At 50.8% G+C, this 21,004-nt stretch overlaps 1 protein-coding gene across 1 annotated transcript in view; it reads right to left on the minus strand.

The window, feature by feature from the left end:
• The window catches only part of TRPM6 (transient receptor potential cation channel subfamily M member 6), a 340,636-nt gene that overhangs the window by 72,436 nt on the left and 247,196 nt on the right, over positions 1-21,004 (minus strand). Inside the window, 1 exon segment of the mRNA XM_075318063.1 lies at positions 3,063-3,113. Coding sequence (XP_075174178.1) covers positions 3,063-3,113 — 51 coding nt within the window.

Consider the following 21,004-nt stretch of genomic DNA (forward strand, 5'->3'; position numbering starts at 1 on the left):
GGTTCTAGGTTTAACATTCTGATCACACTGTATGAAGCCCACTGCCATGTCACAGCGAACCTCTGAATGGTTCCCTAACTTATTTGAAGCTTTAAAAGGTGTGGCGCTGCATGCAAAACTCCACCGCAGCGACGATACACTAGCAGGGCAGGTGACCTGGTGCCTCACAACACCCATGCCGCAAAGCTGAGTCCCCATGACTCCAGGCCCCACCAACACAAAACCACCACAACAATGGCCGCCACACAGCACCAACACCCTGTGAAAGGAGATGGACAACTCACCTTCCACAAGCTGTGAATTGAGAGCAAAAAAGGCTGGACCCCTCTTACAGTCTCTTGCTAATTAACAATGCCTGTGCCAAATGCTGGTTGAATGCAGCTAGGCAACAATTTATATACCTGAACATTAGGTTCTTTGCTTCAACATTCTGATTCAGACCCACTCAGAGGTTCACCGTGATGTGGCAGTGGCTTCATACAGTCTGACCAAAGTGTTCAACCAAGAACCTCATGTTCAGGTTTAAAAATTTTTGCTAAGCGGCATTAGATCAACTGATGATTTTTGGATGCGCCGTTCATGTCTACCTTTTCTCCAGCTATGTTGCATACACTTAATATGATGCCATTGATCAAGCTCAGACTAGCCCATAGGGGACCAGGAGAATCTCCCGGTAGATCCATGTACAGGAATTGGGCCGCACAACTTCTATGTATGAGCAGTAGTTGGCACAATACACTTGATTCACAGACAGACACCATCTCATCATTCATTTAACAAACTATCCTAATTATTGTTATATAGAAGCAGAGGTAAATTTGTGAAAGAGGGGAATGTAATATGCATGTAGCTTAACACTAGGCCGCATTAAAATTATATAATACATTTATTACACACCATGTATTTTGCTCATTTGCACTATTAGAACACATTTTACTTTACCTCCCTATCTCTAGCTGGAGGTTTCTATAGAACTAGACAAACGTATGTTAAAAGGGGTTATCCAGCTTATTTTGGCTTATTTTTATTATTTCCCTATTAGGCTGCATTGGGGCAGGTAAGTAGATAATAACTACCTACCTGCCCTACTGTCAGCCCATCTCCCCGACTCAGAGCAGTCATGTGACCGCTCCTGCCAGGTGTTTGCTGCTTCTTGTGATGTCACGTCGACAGGGCAGGAGCTTATGCTCGCCTTGTAGACGGGCATCACAGCCGACGTCATGTAGCTGCCCTGCTGGACAGGTACAGTGAGTGGCGTCCCCGCCCCCTTTCCCCCGCACCCTCCCCACATGCTTTACTCTCCCTGCAACCTCCTAGCCACTGCTGTGGGGCCCATGAGCTGGGGGGAGGGGCCTGGGCTACCCGCGGTGTCAGCGCCGGCACCAGGCCCCCTGCTCAGGATCACAAGTTCAAATGTATCAGCATCACAAATGCCAATACATTTGAAAGCACTGATGAGAGGGTGCGCTGCACTGCTTCTCATCACTGTCCCGCTGTCTGTGCTCTCTGACAGATCAGCACAGTGGTGACGTCACTACAGTGCTGATATGGGCAGAGCACAGACAGCGCGCGAATGAGGAGCAGCGGCGGGTACCAAGGAAAGGTGAGTATGTCTAGGGGGGAGGTCTGCACAGCCCTGTGTTGGGGGGGGGAGGTGCAGAGCCCTGTCTTGGGTGGAGGTGGTGCAGAGCCCTGTGTTGGGCAGGGAGATGTGCAGAGCCCTGTGTTGGGGGGAGGTGCAGAGCCCTGTGTTGGGGGAGGGGAGGTGCACAGCCCTGTATTGGGGGGGTGCAGAGCCCTGTGTTGGGGGAGGGGAGGTGGAGCCCTGTGTTGGGGGAGGGGAGGTGCAGAGCCCTGTGCTGGGGGGGAGGTGCAGAGCCCTGTGTTGGGGGGGGAGGTGCAGAGCCCTGCTTTGGGTGGAGGTGGTGCAGAGCCCTGTGTTGGGGGGGAGATGTGCAGAGCCCTGTGTTGGAGGGGAGGTGCAGAGCTCTGTGTTGGAGGGGCGGTGCAGAGCCCAGTTTTGGGGGGGAGGTGCAGAGCCCTGTATTGGGGAGGGGAGGTGCAGAGCCCTGTGTTGGGGGAGGCGAGGTGCAGAGCCCTGTGTTGGGGGAGGGGAGGTGCAGAGCCCTGTGTTGGGGGAGGGGAGGTGCAGAGCCCTGTGTTGGGGGAGGGGAGGTGCAGAGCCCTGTGTTGGGGGAGGGGAGGTGCAGAGCCCTGTGTTGGGGGAGGGGAGGTGCAGAGCCCTGTGTTGGGGGAGGGGAGGTGCAGAGCCCTGTGTTGGGGGAGGAGGTGCAGAGCCCTGTGTTGGGGGGGAGGTGCAGAGCCCTGTATTGGGGGGAGGTGCAGAGCCCTGTGTTGGGGGAGGGGAGGTGCAGAGCCCTGTGTTGGGGGAGGGGAGGTGCAGAGCCCTGTGTTGGGGGAGGGGAGGTGCAGAGCCCTGTGTTGGGGGAGGGGAGGTGCAGAGCCCTGTGTTGGGGGGGGAGGTGCAGAGCCCTGTATTGGGGGGAGGTGCAGAGCCCTGTATTGGGGGCAGGTGCTGAGCCCTATGTGGTGGGGGACACATGTGGTGGGGTCTGCAGAGTCCTATGTGGTGGGGGTCTGCAGAACCCTACGTGGTGGGGTCTGCAGAGCTCTACATGGTGGGGTGCAAAGCCCTATGTGGGGCTGTTATTCCAATGCTGTAGTGATGAGAGGTCAGTGCAGAATACTGACAGCCAATGAGTGTGCAGAGGGTGGGCAGAAGGCAGATCTGGACAGTGAGGCCGGGCGGTGCCAGCTCTGACAGAGGTCATGTTAGGTTGAGCTGCAGGTAAACAAAGTGTCTGCAGAGAATAAAGTGATAATTCAAGAGGAACAAAAGTTAGAAAACAAAAAAAATAATGTGGGGGTGTTTTATATGATCATACAGCACAAGATTAGCTTAAAAACAAAATTTGGCGTTTATGTCGGACAACCCCTTTAAGTCCAAACCAGTAAACTGGCATTCATATAGATCTGGTATGTTATCTACTTGCAGGTATAATAGCGTCATTGCTGTCAGACATGTTTCTCCTTTGACTCACCTGAATAATGATTGTTCAAGTCTTGAGAGGCTTTTAAAGATGCCGACATTTCTGTAAAAAAAAAATTGGATGAAAGTAATTTTAACGGACTCTTAATTTAGATATTGATTTTCCGTAATAATGACCCAGTCCTGACAACACCACTAAATGAATAACGAATATTTTCAGGACTAGGGAGCATTAAAATAAGCTTCTCGATATCAATTGTATCATCTCATTATCTCAATTCTATGTATTGGGATGTAGCTGGTGACACTTAACATAATGGTTGTAGCTCAATATTTTCATTGAGAAGATAAGAAAAATCTTAAAGGGACTCTGTCACCAGGGTTTTGCCACCTAATCTGTCAGCAGCTGAACATAGGGGCAGAGATCCTGATTCCAGCAGTGTGTCATTTACTGGGCTGCTTAGTGTACTATGAATTAAATCACTGTTTAGTCATCAGTAGATTATTATTAGAGGACTACCTCCCCGGCTGCCAGGTAGTTATGAGCTCTGTATAACTGCTAGATCTGCAGCAGAGAAAACATTTATGTTACCAAATTACAGCAAACAGCTCAGTAAGTGACATCACTGGAATTCGGGTCTCTGTGTCTACATTATGCTCAATCTGGACTTAGGAGTCCAGTGAGCGGTCCTAATCAGTGATTGTCAGCCGTCGCAGTAAAAGTGTATAGAGGTAGCTTTACGTCACCAATTAGGATCACTCCCTTGACTGTTAAGTCCAAAAAGATCATAGATCTCAATGAATAAAAGACAAGCTATTGCCAACAAAACTATATATCAAACAGTCCTACTCTATAAAATAATACCTGCAGATCAAACGGCATGTTCAATGATTTATCTATATCCCTGGCTTCTTATATATAGTGGTTCTGTGCTGCTCAATGAGATTTTCCATGATCCTAATATATCATGTACATAGCATAGGTTTCTACCTTATTCATGTGTACATCATTCCATGTATTTCGATGGCATCACAGAAAACCAACAGTGGGTGGGCAGCACCAAAATATTAAATAGATCCATATATGACAAATTCCAAAAACACATATGAAATAATTACAAAAGACAAGGAATGGTTTGTAACAAACGTATCAGGCACACCAAATATCGAAAAATTAATATATTCTTTATTGTTAAAGAGAATTTGGCCTTTGATTCCTCATCAGACAGCAGCAAAATTTAGGGAAAAAGACACCAATTCCAGCAATGTATCACTTAGTCTACTGGGTATTGCATTTGTAATACAATCAGAGTTTTCTCTGCTGCACATGTAGCAGTGCTCAGAAAGCTAACCCCACCCACACCACTGATTAGTAGTGCACATTGTATATTGACAGTAAGCTGCTAATCAGTGGAGAAGGCGTGGTTGGATGAGAAGACACACGGTCAACTAGGCAGTCAATGATAATCTCCTGCCAGGGCCGGCATCAGCACCCGGCAAACCCGGGCAAATGCCGGGGCCCTGGAGAACCGGGGGGGCCCACTCGGCCTCGTTAGTTCTCCTGTCCCTTGGCCGTGGCCCACTCGCCTTTACAGTTCTGCTGCCCCCGGCCGAGTTCCGGGGACCGCAGTGCTCGGCAGCAATCTGCGGCGCCGTCACTTTAAGGCGTGCAGACATCCTGGTTTGAACTTCATCTGTGGGCGGAGCTACCGCCTTCTCAGTCCCACAGATGAAGGAGGCGAGCTTCTGTCCGGCGCTGTGTGTGCCCCCTCTCCACCGTGACCTAATCGGGTAAGTGTCCTTCCCGCCTCCCCATTATGGGCCCCGGGGAGCTGCTTCTACCCCCCCAGATGTATGCCCTGCCAATCCCCCCCCCGGCATCGGTGCTGTCCCCGCCGATGCCGCGGGTGCTGACCCCGCCGATGCCGCGGGTGCTGTCCCCGCCGATGCCGCGGGTGCTGTGTGTGTTTGTCTGTATGTAGCAGAGTTGTGTGTGTTTGTCTGTCTGTAGCAGAGTTGTGTGTGTTTGTCTGTCTGTATGTAGCAGAGTTGTGTGTGTTTGTCTGTATGTAGCAGAGTTGTGTGTGTTTGTCTGTCTGTATGTAGCAGAGTTGTGTTTGTCTGTCTGTATGTAGCAGAGTTGTGTGTGTTTGTCTGTATGTAGCAGAGTTGTGTGTGTGTCTATAGCAGAGTTGTGTGTGTTTGTCTGTATGTAGCAGAGTTGTGTGTGTTTGTCTGTCTGTAGCAGAGTTGGTGTGTTTGTCTGTCTGTAGCAGAGTTGTGTGTGTTTGTATGTAGCAGAGTTGTGTGTGTTTGTCTGTATGTAGCAGAGTTGTGTGTGTTTGTCTGTATGTAGCAGAGTTGTGTGTGTTTGTCTGTATGTAGCAGAGTTGTGTGTGTTTGTCTGTATGTAGCAGAGTTGTGTGTGTTTGTCTGTCTGTAGCAGAGTTGTGTGTGTTTGTCTGTCTGTAGCAGAGTTGTGTGTGTTTGTCTGTCTGTAGCAGAGTTGTGTGTGTTTGTCTGTCTGTATGTAGCAGAGTTGTGTGTGTTTGTCTGTCTGTATGTAGCAGAGTTGTGTGTGTTTGTCTGTCTGTATGTAGTAGAGTTGTGTGTGTTTGTCTGTCTGTATGTAGCAGAGTTGTGTGTGTTTGTCTGTATGTAGCAGAGTTGTGTGTGTGTGTGTGTGTCTGTCTGTATGTAGCAGAGTTTGTGTGTGTGTGTGTGTGTGTGTGTGTGTGTGTCTGTCTGTCTGTCTGTAAGTGTATATGACTGTATAGATTTGTCTGTTTATATGTATTTTTGTGAGTTTGTCTTTAAATATGTATATGTACGTGTTCGTATCGGTGTCTGTGTCTGTGTGTGGATGGGGCCCACTGGGACTCTTCCGCCCGGGGCCCACAAAAACCTGGAGATGGCCCTGTCTCCTGCTACTAAAACACTGATTGTATTGAAACTACAGCACAGCCTAATAAGTAGTACATAGTTAAAATCACTGCTGTCCTCAGATTGCATAGCAAAAATCTGCTGACAAATTCCTTTTAAATGCAAAACAAAGCTAAAAAACATTACAGGTCAAAAACACATAAGATGTAATTCCCATGTACCTATAGCAGAAACTATATAAAAAGGGATAAATTATCAAGATAAAATTCCCATTTTAAAAGGGGTTTTACCTCAAAAATAGATCCATCATTTTTCTATTGCTGGCTATATACCCTAATGATACAGTTTGTCTAGTAGCAGGCTTTTCTTGCTCTGGTCCAGCATGTGCAGACATTTTCTGTAGTTAATGGTGTGACGACATTGACTCTGACAGTGCCTAGCATGGGTTAAGGTTCTTAAAATTCAGCCGAAGACGATGATAGTTTATAAACGGGGGATAAGCCCCTCATTGTTTCTACAAGACTCTTAAGCCCCCATCACACACAGGTTTTGTGACGTATCAGTGACCTAGCCAGCGATATCACTGTGTGTGACAAGCAACAGCGAGCGGCCCCTGCTGCGAGGTCACTGATCGTTACAAAACAATCAGGACCATTTTTTTGCTCGTTGGTCTCCCGCTGTGCAGCACGCATCGGCGCGTTTGATGGCGGGAGACCAACGATCTGAATGTGCAGGAAGCCGGCATCTGGCAGCCTATAAATGGCAGTACGCTGGTAACTATGGTACACATCGGGTAACTATGCAAAGCGCTTTGCTTAGTTACCCGATGTGTACCATGGTTACCAGCGTACCGTTGCTTACAGGCTGCCAGACACCGGCTCCCTGCACATGTAGCCAGGGTACACATCAGGTAACTATGCAAAGCGCTTTGCATAGCTACCGGATGTGTACCCTGGCTACCAAGCACAGCGTCGTTACACGGGTCGCTGGTGGCTGGTTTCTGATCACTGTGAAGATCTGCCTAATTGACAGCTCCCCAGCGACCATGTAGCGATGCCCCAGCGATCCCTGCCAGGTCGGATCGCTGGTGGGAACGCTGGAACATCGCTACGTGTGACAGGACCCTAACGATTTTAGTGTTAAATTTCTTGTTGACTCATGTAATTGCCTTGGCCAGTGAATATCAGATACACAGACAAATCAAGTATGCAAACCTCCCATTGTATTACTATGTGTATTGGTAGATGTGATGTAACTTAGCTGTCTCTCCCCCAGTCTTATTCACCAATCGTGAAGACCCCAATGGTCTGAATAGAAGAGCTCAGGGGTATAAGAAGGAGGACTGTGCATTGCCCGGGTAGACTCTTGCTACATGATACCAATCTAGGATCTGCGGATCCAATTGGTAAGCCATAACTGAACCTGGATTATAATACTACATGGACTTCAGCATCGAATGCAAGGATTCGGCTGAGATATCAAGGACTACCTAAGAAGGAATCCAGCTTGGGACAATCCAGTCACCTGACTACAGGTTTTGTGGTCCTCAGCCAGCTTCCTAAATCCGGCGTTATTCCATTCTCGGTGGGTGCCCGTCGAAAACGGGGTGCTGCTGGTTTGGAGTAAGTAGCCCTGGAAGCTCTGAGGCATGAACATTCTAATCCCTGGTGAGCCAGCGGAAGGATGAGACTCTGTTGCCTGTTACATTTTGTAATTTTGCTGGTTATGTGCCGTTAATTGTTTGGGGATCCAATAAAGTCTTAATATTGTGATTCCCTCACCCTGTGTGTGTCTGAGCAGTGTTCCTCCCACGGTTAAGGAGGTCGGGCGTTCAGCTGGGATGAGCCCTGGGCCACGCTGTCTTTCTAGAGACGGCCGGATCAGCGGACGAGAGCACCCACTGACCCTCGTGTCTCCACAAATGGGTTATGTGTTCAGAAAAGACGGACGCGCATACCCACTCTGAGTACCAATAATAACACTGCAAGGAGAGGAAATCGGACTATTACATGAGGCAGGCAGTGTTTTATGCATACTGTGCGCTTGCACTACTGCCAATATCACACAGAGACAGCTTCTTCCATGATGTGACTGTGCTTGCTGATTTGTACCGTGCATACCTCAGTTAGATAGCATTTCTCAATAAAGTCTAGTACAGGCCAACCGTCACACAGACATAGAATATGCGTTCACTATGTGTCAGGGTTGTTATATGCAACTGACAATGAGAATGCACAATGAGCACTTCTTCCATGATTGTGTGTAATGGTTGGCCTATACCACGCAGCCAGAGGGTGCAACACTCTACTGTATAATGCGATAAAATCACATTATCCAAATGTATAATCCTTATGGCACCATGGTATTTATGTTTTCACATGACTGTCACCAGGTTTTTGCCACCTAATCTGAGAGCAGCATAACGTAGAGGCAAAGATCATGATTCCAGTGATGTGTTACTTGCTGCAGTTTTAATAAAAATCACTGTTTTATCTGCTGTAAATCTACCAGTTCTCTGACAGCTTTCTGCATATGCACAGTAAACACAGCAACTGTCATCATTCAGTAGTATGGTCAGTGTTATACAGAGCTAATGAATATAGCAGCAGATTTGATAATCCTCTAGTGATAACCTCCTGCTGATAAAACATTGATTGTATCAAAACTAAACCAAGCAGCTCACATTGAGGGACTTATTGCTAAATTCAGTGTTTGTGTCTCATCATTTTGCTGTTCTCAGATTATGCGGCAAAAACCTTGTGACAGATTTCCCTTAACTATATCTAACTGGGTGACTGTTGGGTGTCCCTTGAATGTAAAGCTACTTGCGTCTTTGCAAACCAAGAAGAGCAGCAACAATACAATTCTGTTTTGCGTTGTATCTGTGTGTAAGCATTTTTTAGTGTGTCATAGTAGCAAAACCTTAAAGGGGTTATCCGGCTTCTTTTGACTTTTTTTCATTATTACACTATTGGGCTACATTGGGGCAGGTAAGTAGATAGAGACCACTTACCTGCCCCGCTGTCAGCCCCTCTCCCCCGGCTCAGCGCGGTCATGTGACCCCTCCTGCCGCGATTTTGCTGCTTCCGGCCTTTGCACGTCTACATGGGCAGAGCCATGTTGACATGCAAATCTGGAACAGCATGTCACCTCCCTGCTGGGCTGTACAGTGTTTGGAGTAAACTCCCCCGTTCCCTGCCCCCTCCCACACATTCCCCCCGCACCCCGTACTCTGCCCACAACCTCCCACACACTCCGTAGTCTCCCTCCCCCGCCTCCTGTGCCCAGCTACGTGCGCCCTGAATTGCAGCCGAGTCAGTGTCCAGTTCAATAAGGCAAGGAACACTTGTTGTCCGATACACTGCCAGCGCTGTGTCCCCAGCGCTTTATTATGTTTACTGCCTGACGCCCTGGGAACTGTCCCCCCCCCATTTCACCCCCCCCCTGTCAGTGTTTGCCCCCCTCTGCAGTATAAGCTGCCTCTCATTCTCAGCCTGCATTGCGTGCATCCGCGGGGATGACGAGCGCTGCTTCACTGCCCGTGCAGTCTGTGTCCCGCTCCCTGCCAGCCCCGCAGCTGCCCGCACTGCAATGTCAGTGTCTGCCCGCAGTATCTGCAGCTTCTCACGCCGCGGGGCTGGCAGGGAACGGGACACTGACGCTCTCCCGCTGTGACGCACAGATCGCTGTGTGTGACAGCGAGAGAGCGACGAAATGAAGCCAGCAGGAGCCGGCATCAGGCAGCTGCGGAAAGCTGTAACCAAGGTAAACATCGGGTAACCAAGGTGGTTACCCGATATTTACCTTAGTTACCAGCCTCCGCCGCTCTCGCTGCCAGCGCCGGCTCCTGCTCTGTGCACATGTAGCTGCAGTACACATCGGGTTAATTAACCCGATGTGTACTGTAGCTAGGAGAGCAGGGAGCCAGCGCCCAGTGTGCGCGGCTCCCTGCTCTCTGCACATGTAGCTGCAGGTTAGATTAGATGACATAATTACCTGCAGTAACGATCTCCTGCCTCCTGACGTCACCGCGGTCACTGCCTTCTCTGCCCGTCTCGCGGGCGGCCCGAGACTGTCACTAGCAGTGACGTCACGGGCTCTCGCGATACTGCGTAGAACGCGGCGGGCATAGAAGTCAGTGACAGCGCTGACGTCAGGAGAGCATAAGATCGTTACTGCAGGTAATGAACTCATCTAACCTCCTGACGGCAGCGCTCGGCATCCCCTGCAGTGACCTGGGCTGACCTATTGATGTTAGCTCAGGTCACTGCACGGCTCTCCCAGCCAATGGGGAACATTTTGTTCTTCATTGACTGGGAGTCTCATTGACTATGGTATGGATCGCCGTGCGACACCGTTATTGGATTACGCCGGACCCGGATTTGATTGTTCTTGTCAATAAATTGTTGAAAGAGGGAATGTGGGGAGTGTTTTTTCAAATAAAAATTTTTTGGTTGTCTATTTTTTATTTCTTACTGACTGGGTTGGTGATGTCGGGTATCTGATAGACGCCTGACCTCACCAACCCCAGGGCTTGATGCCAGGTGACATTTCACATCTGGCATCAACCCCATATATTACCCCGTTTGCCAACGCACCAGGGCGCGGGATGAGCTGGGGCAAAGCGCCAGGATTGGCACGTCCAATGGATGCGCCACTTCTGGGGCAGCTGTAGCCTGCTATTTTTAGGCTGGGGAGTGTCCAATAACGGTGGACCTCCCTAGTCTGAGAATAACAGACCACAGCTGTCCGCTTTACCTTGGCTGGTGATCCAATTTGGGGGGGACCCCACGTTTTTTGTTTTTAATTATTTATTTAATTTTAAATAACAGCGTGGGGTGCCCTCTGTTTTGGATTACCAGCCAAGGTGAAGCTGCCAGCTGTGGTCTGCAGGCTGCAGCCGTCTGCTTTACCCTAGCTGGCTACAAAAGATAAGGGGGACCTCACGTCGTTTTTTTTTTTTTATTAATTCTTTATTTATTGGCTAAATACAAGGCTAAGCACCCCTTAGTGCCACATGAAAGGCACTAAAGGTGGCTTTACACACTGCAACATCGCAAACGACATCGCTGTAACGTCACCGGTTTTGTGACGTTACAGCGACCTCCCCAGCGACATTGCAGTGTGTGAAACACATCAGCGACCTGGCCTCTGCTGTGAAGTTGTGATCGCTAGAAATCGTTCAGGACCATTCTTTGTTCCTTTTGTTTCCCGCTGTGCAGCAAAGTCTCAGTGTGTAAAGGGGACTTTACAGCGACCACGCGGCTCTGTCTGTGTAGCGTCATGATTAGCGGTCACCTGTGAAGGATTCACCGGTGACCGCTAATCCCCCGAGTGACTGAAGTTTCCCCCCCTCTCTCATACTCAACGATCCCCTATCCCCGGCTCTGCACGGCATTCACACTGCTCCAGCGGCTTTTCCTTTTTTGAAAAAGCCGGCCGCTCATTAAACAATCTCGTATTCCCAGCTTTTCCCCGCCCACAGGCGCCTATGATTGGTTGCAGTGAGACACGCCCCCACGCTGAGTGACAGGTGTCTCACTGCACCCAATCACAGCAGCCGGTGGGCGTGTCTATACTGTGCAGTAAAATAAATAAATAATTTAAAAAATCCGGCGTGAGGTCCCCCCTATTTTAATATGACTCGCCCACCCCAGGGCTAGGGGACACCCGGTGCCGGGCCGGACTAGTCCGGTGGTAGTCAGTGGTGGCTGGGCCCGGCTCCGTGGCCCTGGTGGGTGTCAGTTGAATATGTGGCTGATGAGTTGAAGTTAATGTTCGTGACGCCACCTGTGGTATGCGGCTATTAAGCCGCCGCTGCTATGGGAGAACTCCGGGGTGATGTTATGGCAGCTATGATGTTACTGCTCCCCACAGGTGGAGCGATGCCCCGGGATACAGTTGGTGCCCGTGAAAGTCTATGGTGTTGTGTGGCTAACACGGTGCAGGGCCGACAGGCGAGGAAAGAACCAGGCACAAACAACAGTCTCTTTACCTTCTCCTCTTTTACTCTGGGAACAGTCCAGTCCTGGGAGACCGTTACAGGTGGTGATGGGGATCCGGTCGGCCTGGAAGTACTTGGGATGATCTTTCTGGCCAGCTGAGTATGAGGCCTACTCCTGTACTTTGCTTTGTGATGATAGGACCCTGCTTCTCTGAATCCAGCAATGGCCCTCTTTGCTGCTGGGACCGATGGCACGTCCCTTCTTTCTGTAGGTGGCTGCGCAGACCCTCTCTCTGGTGCTTCTCCGCTGGAGTCCACACCGGGCCCTGATGCTGCAGCTGTACCTTGGATGTTTCTGGGCCAGGGGCTTACAGCTCTCCTGCCCTTCGGACTCGGCTACCAGGGGCGGATTTTATACCCTGGCAACCACAGACTCCGATGTCTGAGTCTCTCTCTGCTGCCTCTCAGCTATTCCTGCTTCTCTGGGCCAAGCTGCTCCAGCTCTAGGCCCCAGATTCACAGGACAGCTCACTCTGCGTCTGTTCACTTCCACTACTCCCTTCAGACTGACTCCACTTCCTCCCTCTGGTCAGGTAGAGGAAGGCTCCCTGGAATTCCAGGTTCAGAGCTCCCCCTGCTGGCCGGAGGGAGAACTGTGTTGGGTGTTAAACCTGCTGGCCAATGGATCTCCCAATTACCTCCAGGCTCAGCATTAACCCTTTGGGAGGGCAATGCTGTTGTGGCGACCAGGTCCTAGGGCGCCACACTCCCCCTTAGTTAAATTCAGTACTCCCGGACTGTGGAAACAAAACATAACATGTCATACATTTCATCCCAATATGGGAGGCACATTCTCTTTAACGTTACAAATTCAAACAGTACTATAAGAGTCCAGTGTGGCTCCCTGCCGGGTGTCCATTACACTGCTCCATGGGGGACCCGCCGCGATAAAACCCCCAACGTAGGCTCTGGGCGTGCGTCAGAGCATTGATGACCCCACTCTATGCACGCCGGACGGGTTTTTCTTCAGGGGTGTCGAGCACACTGGTGCTAACTATGAACAATTTAGGTGTTGGCCACCCATAGTCCAGTGGCCCAATTGTCCATTTTCACAATCAAAGAAAAAGAAAAACATTTTGTACACAACATTACAGACATTTCGCATAACTATTTACATTCCAATAAATACTCTTTCTTTCTCCTTTATACATTTGATTCCCTATACCTTAGAGGGGGTTGTCCCCGAGTGCTGCGTTGGGACCTGCGTAGCTCTGGTGTTTGTCCCTGACTACTTAGTGTGTCTCCTATCTCAGCACTACCGGTAGGCCTAACCCCAATAGGTATGCATGATGATTGCCTATGTGGTCTAGGAGTCGCCAAGGGTATGACAGGTTCACCACTGACAGGGGGTTGATCCTCCTGTTCCACTGCTGGCGCGTCACCGCGTGTCGGGGCGGACGGTTCTTTGGGTGGATCCGGAACCTGTTCTGTTTCTGGCTCGACCAACTGTGGGAACGTCAGGACCGGTACCACTACGGCACCATTTATGCGGGTCCAAGTCTTGGGGAATTTGCCGAGGATCGTTTGTATCATCTCTTCCCCTTCTTCTCGAACTTCCTCCACTTCCCTTTGAACTTTGCACCGCTCAGGGCACGTCTTCAGGCGGTCTCTGGATATTGCTTGACAAGTCTTGCCTTCGTCCTTGCTTATGAGGCACACCTTACTGTTGTCAAAGTTGGAGGGGATAATGGTGTAGGGCTCGTTCTCCCACTGATCATCCAATTTATGCGTCCTCCGCTTCTTCTTGAGGACTTGTTCTCCAGGTGCTAAGGGAGTTGCTGGGGCCGTTTGATTGTACTGCTGCTCTTGTCTTGTTCTGGCTTGAGACAGGCTCCTCTCTACGCATTCCTGGACCTTACGGTACTGCTGCTGCCGTTCTGTATCCCAATCCTCTATTTCTTGAACCGCCTCAGGCGACACAGTCCCCATCTCAAAGTCTACAGGCAACCTGCCAGGTCTGGCTCGCATCAGGTAAGCGGGGCTGCAGTTGGTCGAATTTACTGGGATATGGTTGTACAGGTCGACCAGATCTGGCAGCTTCTCTGGCCATTGGTTCCTTTCTTCCAGAGGTAGAGTCTTCAGCATATCAATAACCACATGGTTCATTTTCTCGCACAGTCCATTGGTTTGGGGGTGGTACGGTGTTGTTCTGATTTTCTTACAACCGTACATGTTACAAAACTCTTGGAACACCTCCGCCTCGAACGCAGGGCCTTGATCGGTCAGTACCCTTTCCGGATAACCGTGAGGCCGGCAAAAGGATGCCTGGAACGCTTTAGCTGCTGTTCTGGCTGTCTGGTCCTTCACAGGCACTACTACCAGGAAACGAGAGTAATGGTCCACAATTGTGAGGGCGTACACATAGCCTGACCGGCTTGGTGTTAACTTCACGTGGTCCAGGGCCACCAACTCCAGGGGCTGCTTCGTAACAATTGGCTGTAGGGGAGACCTTTGGCTGGTATCATCCTTCCGCCTCAGGTTACACGGGCCACAGTCTCGGCACCACTTCTCGATCACCTTTCTCATGTGCACCCAATAGAACCGATCACGGAGTAGGGCCTCCAACTTCTTCCACCCAAAGTGGCCTGCGTTATCATGATAAGCTGCTAGGACCATTGGAGCATCCCTCTGCGGAACCACGATCTGCCAGACAAGTTCATTTGTTCGCCAGTTGACGTGTCTCTTGCAGAGCTTGCCTTGGTAGGTGAACAGTCGTCCCCTCTCTTTCCACAACTGCTGGGCTTCTTCTGGAGCATCTGGACCAAGATGAGTCTCAGCTTGTGCTAGCTTTTCTTTGACCAATCGCACCGCCGGGTCACCGTTCTGTGTCTCTTCCCAATTATGGTGGAGTAATGGGTTAACCGGGACCTCGTGTTGGCTCGAGCGCTTCACTCCCACAGCATGCTCACACTGGGAAACGCCCTGATGATGGAAAGCCGGTAACTCTATCTCTTCGAGTTCATCCAGGTCTTCTCCAGATTCGGATAAGTGAGGCATTCTGGACAGCGCATCAGCATTGTTATTCTTCTTGCCAGCCCGGTACTTGATGGTAAAGTCAAAGTTAGACAGCCGGGCCATCCATCGCTGTTCCAACGCCCCTAACTTGGCTGTTGCCAGGTGTGTCAACGGATTGTTGTCCGTGAAGATGGTGAACTTGGCCGACGCCAGATAGTGTTTGAAGCGTTCAGTCACTGCCCAAACAATAGCGAGGAACTCCAGCTTGAAGGAACTGTAATTTTCTGGATTCCTTTCTGTGGGCCGAAGCTTCCTACTGGCGTACGCTATCACCTTCTCCCTGCCTCCCTGCACCTGGGACAAAACGGCTCCCAGGCCCACGTTGCTGGCGTCTGTATACAGTACAAACGGCTGGCTGTAGTCAGGGTAGGCCAGAATTTCTTCTCCCGTGAGAGCCCCTTTCAGCTGGACAAAGGAGGTTTCTAGTTGGCTGCTCCATTCAAATGGAGGGCTCTGCTTCTTAGCCTGCTTTGGCTGGCCCACCAGGAGATCTTGAAGGGGCGCTGCTATCTTGGTGAAACCATCAATGAACCTTCGGTAGTAGCCCACCAGCCCAAGGAACTGCCGCACCTCCTTTACCGTGGTGGGTCTTGGCCAGTCCTTGATTACGGTGACTTTCTCCGGATCAGGTGCCACACCTTCTGCGCTGACCACATGACCCAGGTACTGTACCTTTGGCTTCAAGAGGTGACATTTGGACGGCTTGATCTTCAGGCCATATTTTGACAAAGACTCGAACACTTCTGCTAAGTGCTTCAGGTGGTCTTCATAAGTCTTGGAGTAGACTATGACGTCATCCAGGTACAACAGCACGGTTTCGAAGTTGTGGTGGCCCAAGCAGCACTCCATCAACCGTTGGAATGTCCCTGGGGCGTTGCAGAGCCCGAATGGCATGCAGTTGAACTCGCAGAGGCCCATCGGCGTCGTGAATGCAGTCTTCTCCTTGTCCGCCTCTGCCACGGGAACCTGCCAATACCCACTGGTGAGATCCAAGGTGGAGAAATAGTTAGCTGACTTTAAGGCTGTTAGTGACTCCTCTATTCTGGGTAGGGGATAAGCATCTTTATGTGTAATGCGGTTAATTTGCCTGTAATCTACACACATTCTCATTGTACCATCCTTTTTCTTTACGAGCACTAGTGGAGCTGCCCAGGGGCTACAACTATCTCTGATAACCCCAGCCTCCTTCATTTCCCGTAACATTTCTTTGGCACGCTGATACTGTGCGGGGGGTACAGGGCGGTATCTCTCTTTAACGGGGGGATGATCACCCGTGGGGATTTGATGTTTAACCCCTTTCACCTGCCCAAAATCTAGGGGGTGTTTGCTGAAGACCCGCTCGTACTCCTGTACCACCCGGTAAACCCCATTCTTTTGGTGTGAGGGGGTGGAGTCGGTGCCCACATGTAAGTTTTGGCACCAGTCTTCCAGCTGCCCCTTGGAGCCCTTGTCTTCCGCCTGGTCGGACGGGATCAAGGGTTCCACTGCTTTGATGGTGTTGTTGCTGACAGTGTACAGTTTTGCTACAGTGGCGTACCGGGGCAATTTGGCTTCCTCCTCCCCACAATTCAGGACACGGATGGGCACTCTCCCCTTGCGGACGTCTGCTACCCCTCTGGCTATCAGGACTCCAGGCCTACTGTCTGAATACACCGGTTCTACCAAGGCATGGTAATCCTGACCCTTGAGGCCTATTGCTGCCCGACACCATATCAACATTTCACTTCTTGGGGGTATTGCAATGGGTAGGGGGTCACTTACCCTCACACTGCCAATTTCTCCTCCGGCCAGCTCCACCTGCTGCCTCCTCATCAGGGCTCTGATCTCCCTCTGTAGGGCACGCTGCTGCCCGGAGCTGGCAGTTTCAGACGCCTGCTGCAACAAAATTATCACTTCGGCAATACAATTTTCTATCACATTTGTACCAATGGTTACCAGCGGGTCAGATTCTTTGCGATCAATATCTACAATTATCATCCCCTGACATGGCAATTCCACCCGCCCCACTTTAATGGTTACTTCTTTATACCCAATTTGAGGTAAGGGCTGACCATTACTGGCCACAATTGTTAAATCATCATCTGGGCCATGGTCAATGTCTGAATCAGCCCAATATCTTTTGTACAGTTTATAGGGGATGGTCGTTACCTGGGACCCAGTATCCAGGAGGGCATTCAAAGGGATCCCATCCAGCACAATAGGAAGGACCGGTCGTCCTCCCACATACTTGCTGCGGCTGGGGGTTGAGCCGGGCTTCCTTACACCTGGGGGTCGGCTCCTGGCCCCAGGCTCGGCCCATTTAAAGGACAGTATCGTGCAATGTGGCCCGCCTGGCTGCAGCGGCGGCAGATCGGTTGTCCCGTTGAATCATACCGGTCTGTGTCTCTGCCTCGGGTCGGCGGAACCCTCCTCTGTCGCATCCATGGGACGTCATCTGGGCTGGAGGCCAACTCGATTTTTGCAGGCGATGGGGTCACTTGTAGGGACTGCACGATCTTGGCAAGGGCAGCTACAGTCTTGGTCAGCTCCTGGAACTGCTGTCTGAGCTCTGCAGTGGGATCCTTATCCAGGGACTGCGCCTCAGCCCCTGCAGTGGCTCGTGTTGCAGGCACCACCCCGGGGTACGTGATAGCAAGAGGCCGGAGGGGCACTGGGTCATTCGGTGTAGATTCTCTCAGTACCCGGATGGCCTGGTCCTTAAACTTTGCAAAGTCCAGAGCAGGGTTCTGCAGGACCATGATACGCAGCTGGGTCCTGTGGGCATCTGACAGGAGCCCCTCTATGAACTGCTCAGTTAGGAGTTTGTGTTCTTCACGTACACTCTCTGGGTCCACTTGTTTAACCGCTTTCAGGGCCTCCTGCAGGTTTAAGGCATAGTCCCTTATGCTGTCTGTGGGCCGCTGCTTGCACCCAAAGAATCTCATCTTTATCTCTGCTGCGGTGCGGGTGTCAAAAGTACTCTTTAGCTTGGCCAGTATCTGGGTTACTGTCCCTTTATCTGTATCAGGCCAGGACTTCACTTCACGCTGGGCTGCGCCGGCTAGCTGTCCCATTAATATGCCCACCTTCTGGCTCTCAGTCAGCGGATACACCCGGAATAAGCTGTGCAGGCTTTCTCTGAAGTCGCTCAAGGTATGGGACTCCCCGGAATACTGCGGCAGCCATTCTGCGCCCGGTATGTACGGCATGGTGATCGGCATTACCGGCGCTACAGCGGGGGATGGGGCGACGGCGACAGGGATCGCTTCGGCGGGCGCTGCGGCGTCTCGGGCTATGGCAGCCACCTGCCCTCCCTCTGCGTCGGACATCTTCCTCCCCCTTAGTGAACCTTACCAGGCTCCGTTCACTTTTCAAATTTCCTTCCGGGTCGCGCGGGGTTAACAGCGCTCTGCTCTGATGGCGCGCTCCCTTCGCGCTCTTTGTCAGGCACGCCCCCCTTCTTCCTGCGCTCAGTGAGGATAATGGCGGCGGCAGTTTTCAAACAGTGAAACACGCAGTAATACAGTCTTTAAAGCGCAATTATTCAGGCGCACAGTACCCGGTGGAACCGGGCACGAAATCCTGTTCGTGACGCCAAAAGTTGACTCGCCCACCCCAGGGCTAGGGGACACCCGGTGCCGGGCCGGACTAGTCCGGTGGTAGTCAGTGGTGGCTGGGCCCGGCTCCGTGGCCCTGGTGGGTGTCAGTTGAATATGTGGCTGATGAGTTGAAGTTAATGTTCGTGACGCCACCTGTGGTATGCGGCTATTAAGCCGCCGCTGCTATGGGAGAACTCCGGGGTGATGTTATGGCAGCTATGATGTTACTGCTCCCCACAGGTGGAGCGATGCCCCGGGATACAGTTGGTGCCCGTGAAAGTCTATGGTGTTGTGTGGCTAACACGGTGCAGGGCCGACAGGCGAGGAAAGAACCAGGCACAAACAACAGTCTCTTTACCTTCTCCTCTTTTACTCTGGGAACAGTCCAGTCCTGGGAGACCGTTACAGGTGGTGATGGGGATCCGGTCGGCCTGGAAGTACTTGGGATGATCTTTCTGGCCAGCTGAGTATGAGGCCTACTCCTGTACTTTGCTTTGTGATGATAGGACCCTGCTTCTCTGAATCCAGCAATGGCCCTCTTTGCTGCTGGGACCGATGGCACGTCCCTTCTTTCTGTAGGTGGCTGCGCAGACCCTCTCTCTGGTGCTTCTCCGCTGGAGTCCACACCGGGCCCTGATGCTGCAGCTGTACCTTGGATGTTTCTGGGCCAGGGGCTTACAGCTCTCCTGCCCTTCGGACTCGGCTACCAGGGGCGGATTTTATACCCTGGCAACCACAGACTCCGATGTCTGAGTCTCTCTCTGCTGCCTCTCAGCTATTCCTGCTTCTCTGGGCCAAGCTGCTCCAGCTCTAGGCCCCAGATTCACAGGACAGCTCACTCTGCGTCGGTTCACTTCCACTACTCCCTTCAGACTGACTCCACTTCCTCCCTCTGGTCAGGTAGAGGAAGGCTCCCTGGAATTCCAGGTTCAGAGCTCCCCCTGCTGGCCGGAGGGAGAACTGTGTTGGGTGTTAAACCTGCTGGCCAATGGATCTCCCAATTACCTCCAGGCTCAGCATTAACCCTTTGGGAGGGCAATGCTGTTGTGGCGACCAGGTCCTAGGGCGCCACAAATACCAGCCAGATAAAGCCATAAGGCTGAAGGCTGGTATTCTCAGGATGGGGAGCTCCACGTTATGGGGAGCCCCCCAGCCTAACAATATCAGCCAGCGCCGCTCAGAATTGCCGCATACATTAGATGCGACAGTTCTGGGACTGTACCCGGCTATTCCCGATTTGCCCTGTTGCATTGGCAAATCGGGGTAATAAGGACTTATTGGCAGCCCATAGCTGCCAATAAGTCCTAGATTAATCATGTCAGGCGTCTGACCGAGATACCTTCCATGATTAATCTGTAAATTACAGTTAAAAAACACACACACGAAAAATCCTTTATTAGAAATAAAAAACACTAACAAATTCCCTCATTACCAATTTATTACCCACAACAAAGCCCTCCTTGTCCGGCGTAATCCACGTTCCTCCAGCGTCGCATCCAGCTCTGCTGCATGCAGGTGACAGGAGCTGCATAATACACCGCCGCTATGGTCACCTCCACGCAGCTAATGAAGACAGCCGCGCGATCGGCTGAGCTGTCACTGAGGTTACCTGGATGCAGCGTGTGTCCTGAAGCTCAGTACAGAGGGTGCGATATAGGGACATCATGCACACAGTGCTGACTCTCAGAGCTCACATAAACAGGGTGAAAGATGGAGCAGGGAGCTTATGATTCCTTCTTGTTTTCAACTGTATGTGCATCCACAATGTTGATGCCATTGAAAGAATGATGCTGTGAGGGACGGGTGGCTATTACCAGTGCGGAAATGAAAGCCACCTCACAGACCTGCATCATGCTAGTAGTGACATAGGTATGCTGTGATGCATGACAGCATGACCAAAATACCATGTAGCCCAAGGAAAAAATAGTGGTCGAGATTTTTCACAAAAATCTGCAGTAACTATATTTTATTGTAGATGATGATGATTATTATTATTATCGCACTATATCTTGCTTGCTGCTACACAGTGTAGATATGTGAATCCTCACATCACATGCAGCAGACACAGTTGTCGACAGTCAGAATGAATGGTCATGTGACCACTCGTATGCAAGCTGCACACTCCACATTCTGAGCCCAATGTGTCAATTCATATAGTGACACATAGAGGGATAAGCCTGGAGAATCTATGTGTGTGTATATATATATAATGTATATGTATACACATAACTATATGACACAAACCACGCACACACACACACATGTACCATACATACATGGCGTATATATCTACTATAGACTCACTTTGGGTGCTATATATAGTCTGCCTTACACAGTATTCATTTATCTACTAGAAGGTGGCCCGATTCTACGCATCGGGTATTCTAGAATTTACGTATTGTGTAGTTCATGTATGATTTTTGTTATATATATATATAGATGTTGTTGTGTGTAGTTACCAAGTGTTTGTGTAGGGCGCTGTACATGTTCTGAGTGTCGCGGGGGGTGAGAGCG

Source organism: Anomaloglossus baeobatrachus, chromosome 1 (assembly GCF_048569485.1).
Source record: "Anomaloglossus baeobatrachus isolate aAnoBae1 chromosome 1, aAnoBae1.hap1, whole genome shotgun sequence".
NCBI lineage: Eukaryota > Metazoa > Chordata > Amphibia > Anura > Aromobatidae > Anomaloglossus > Anomaloglossus baeobatrachus.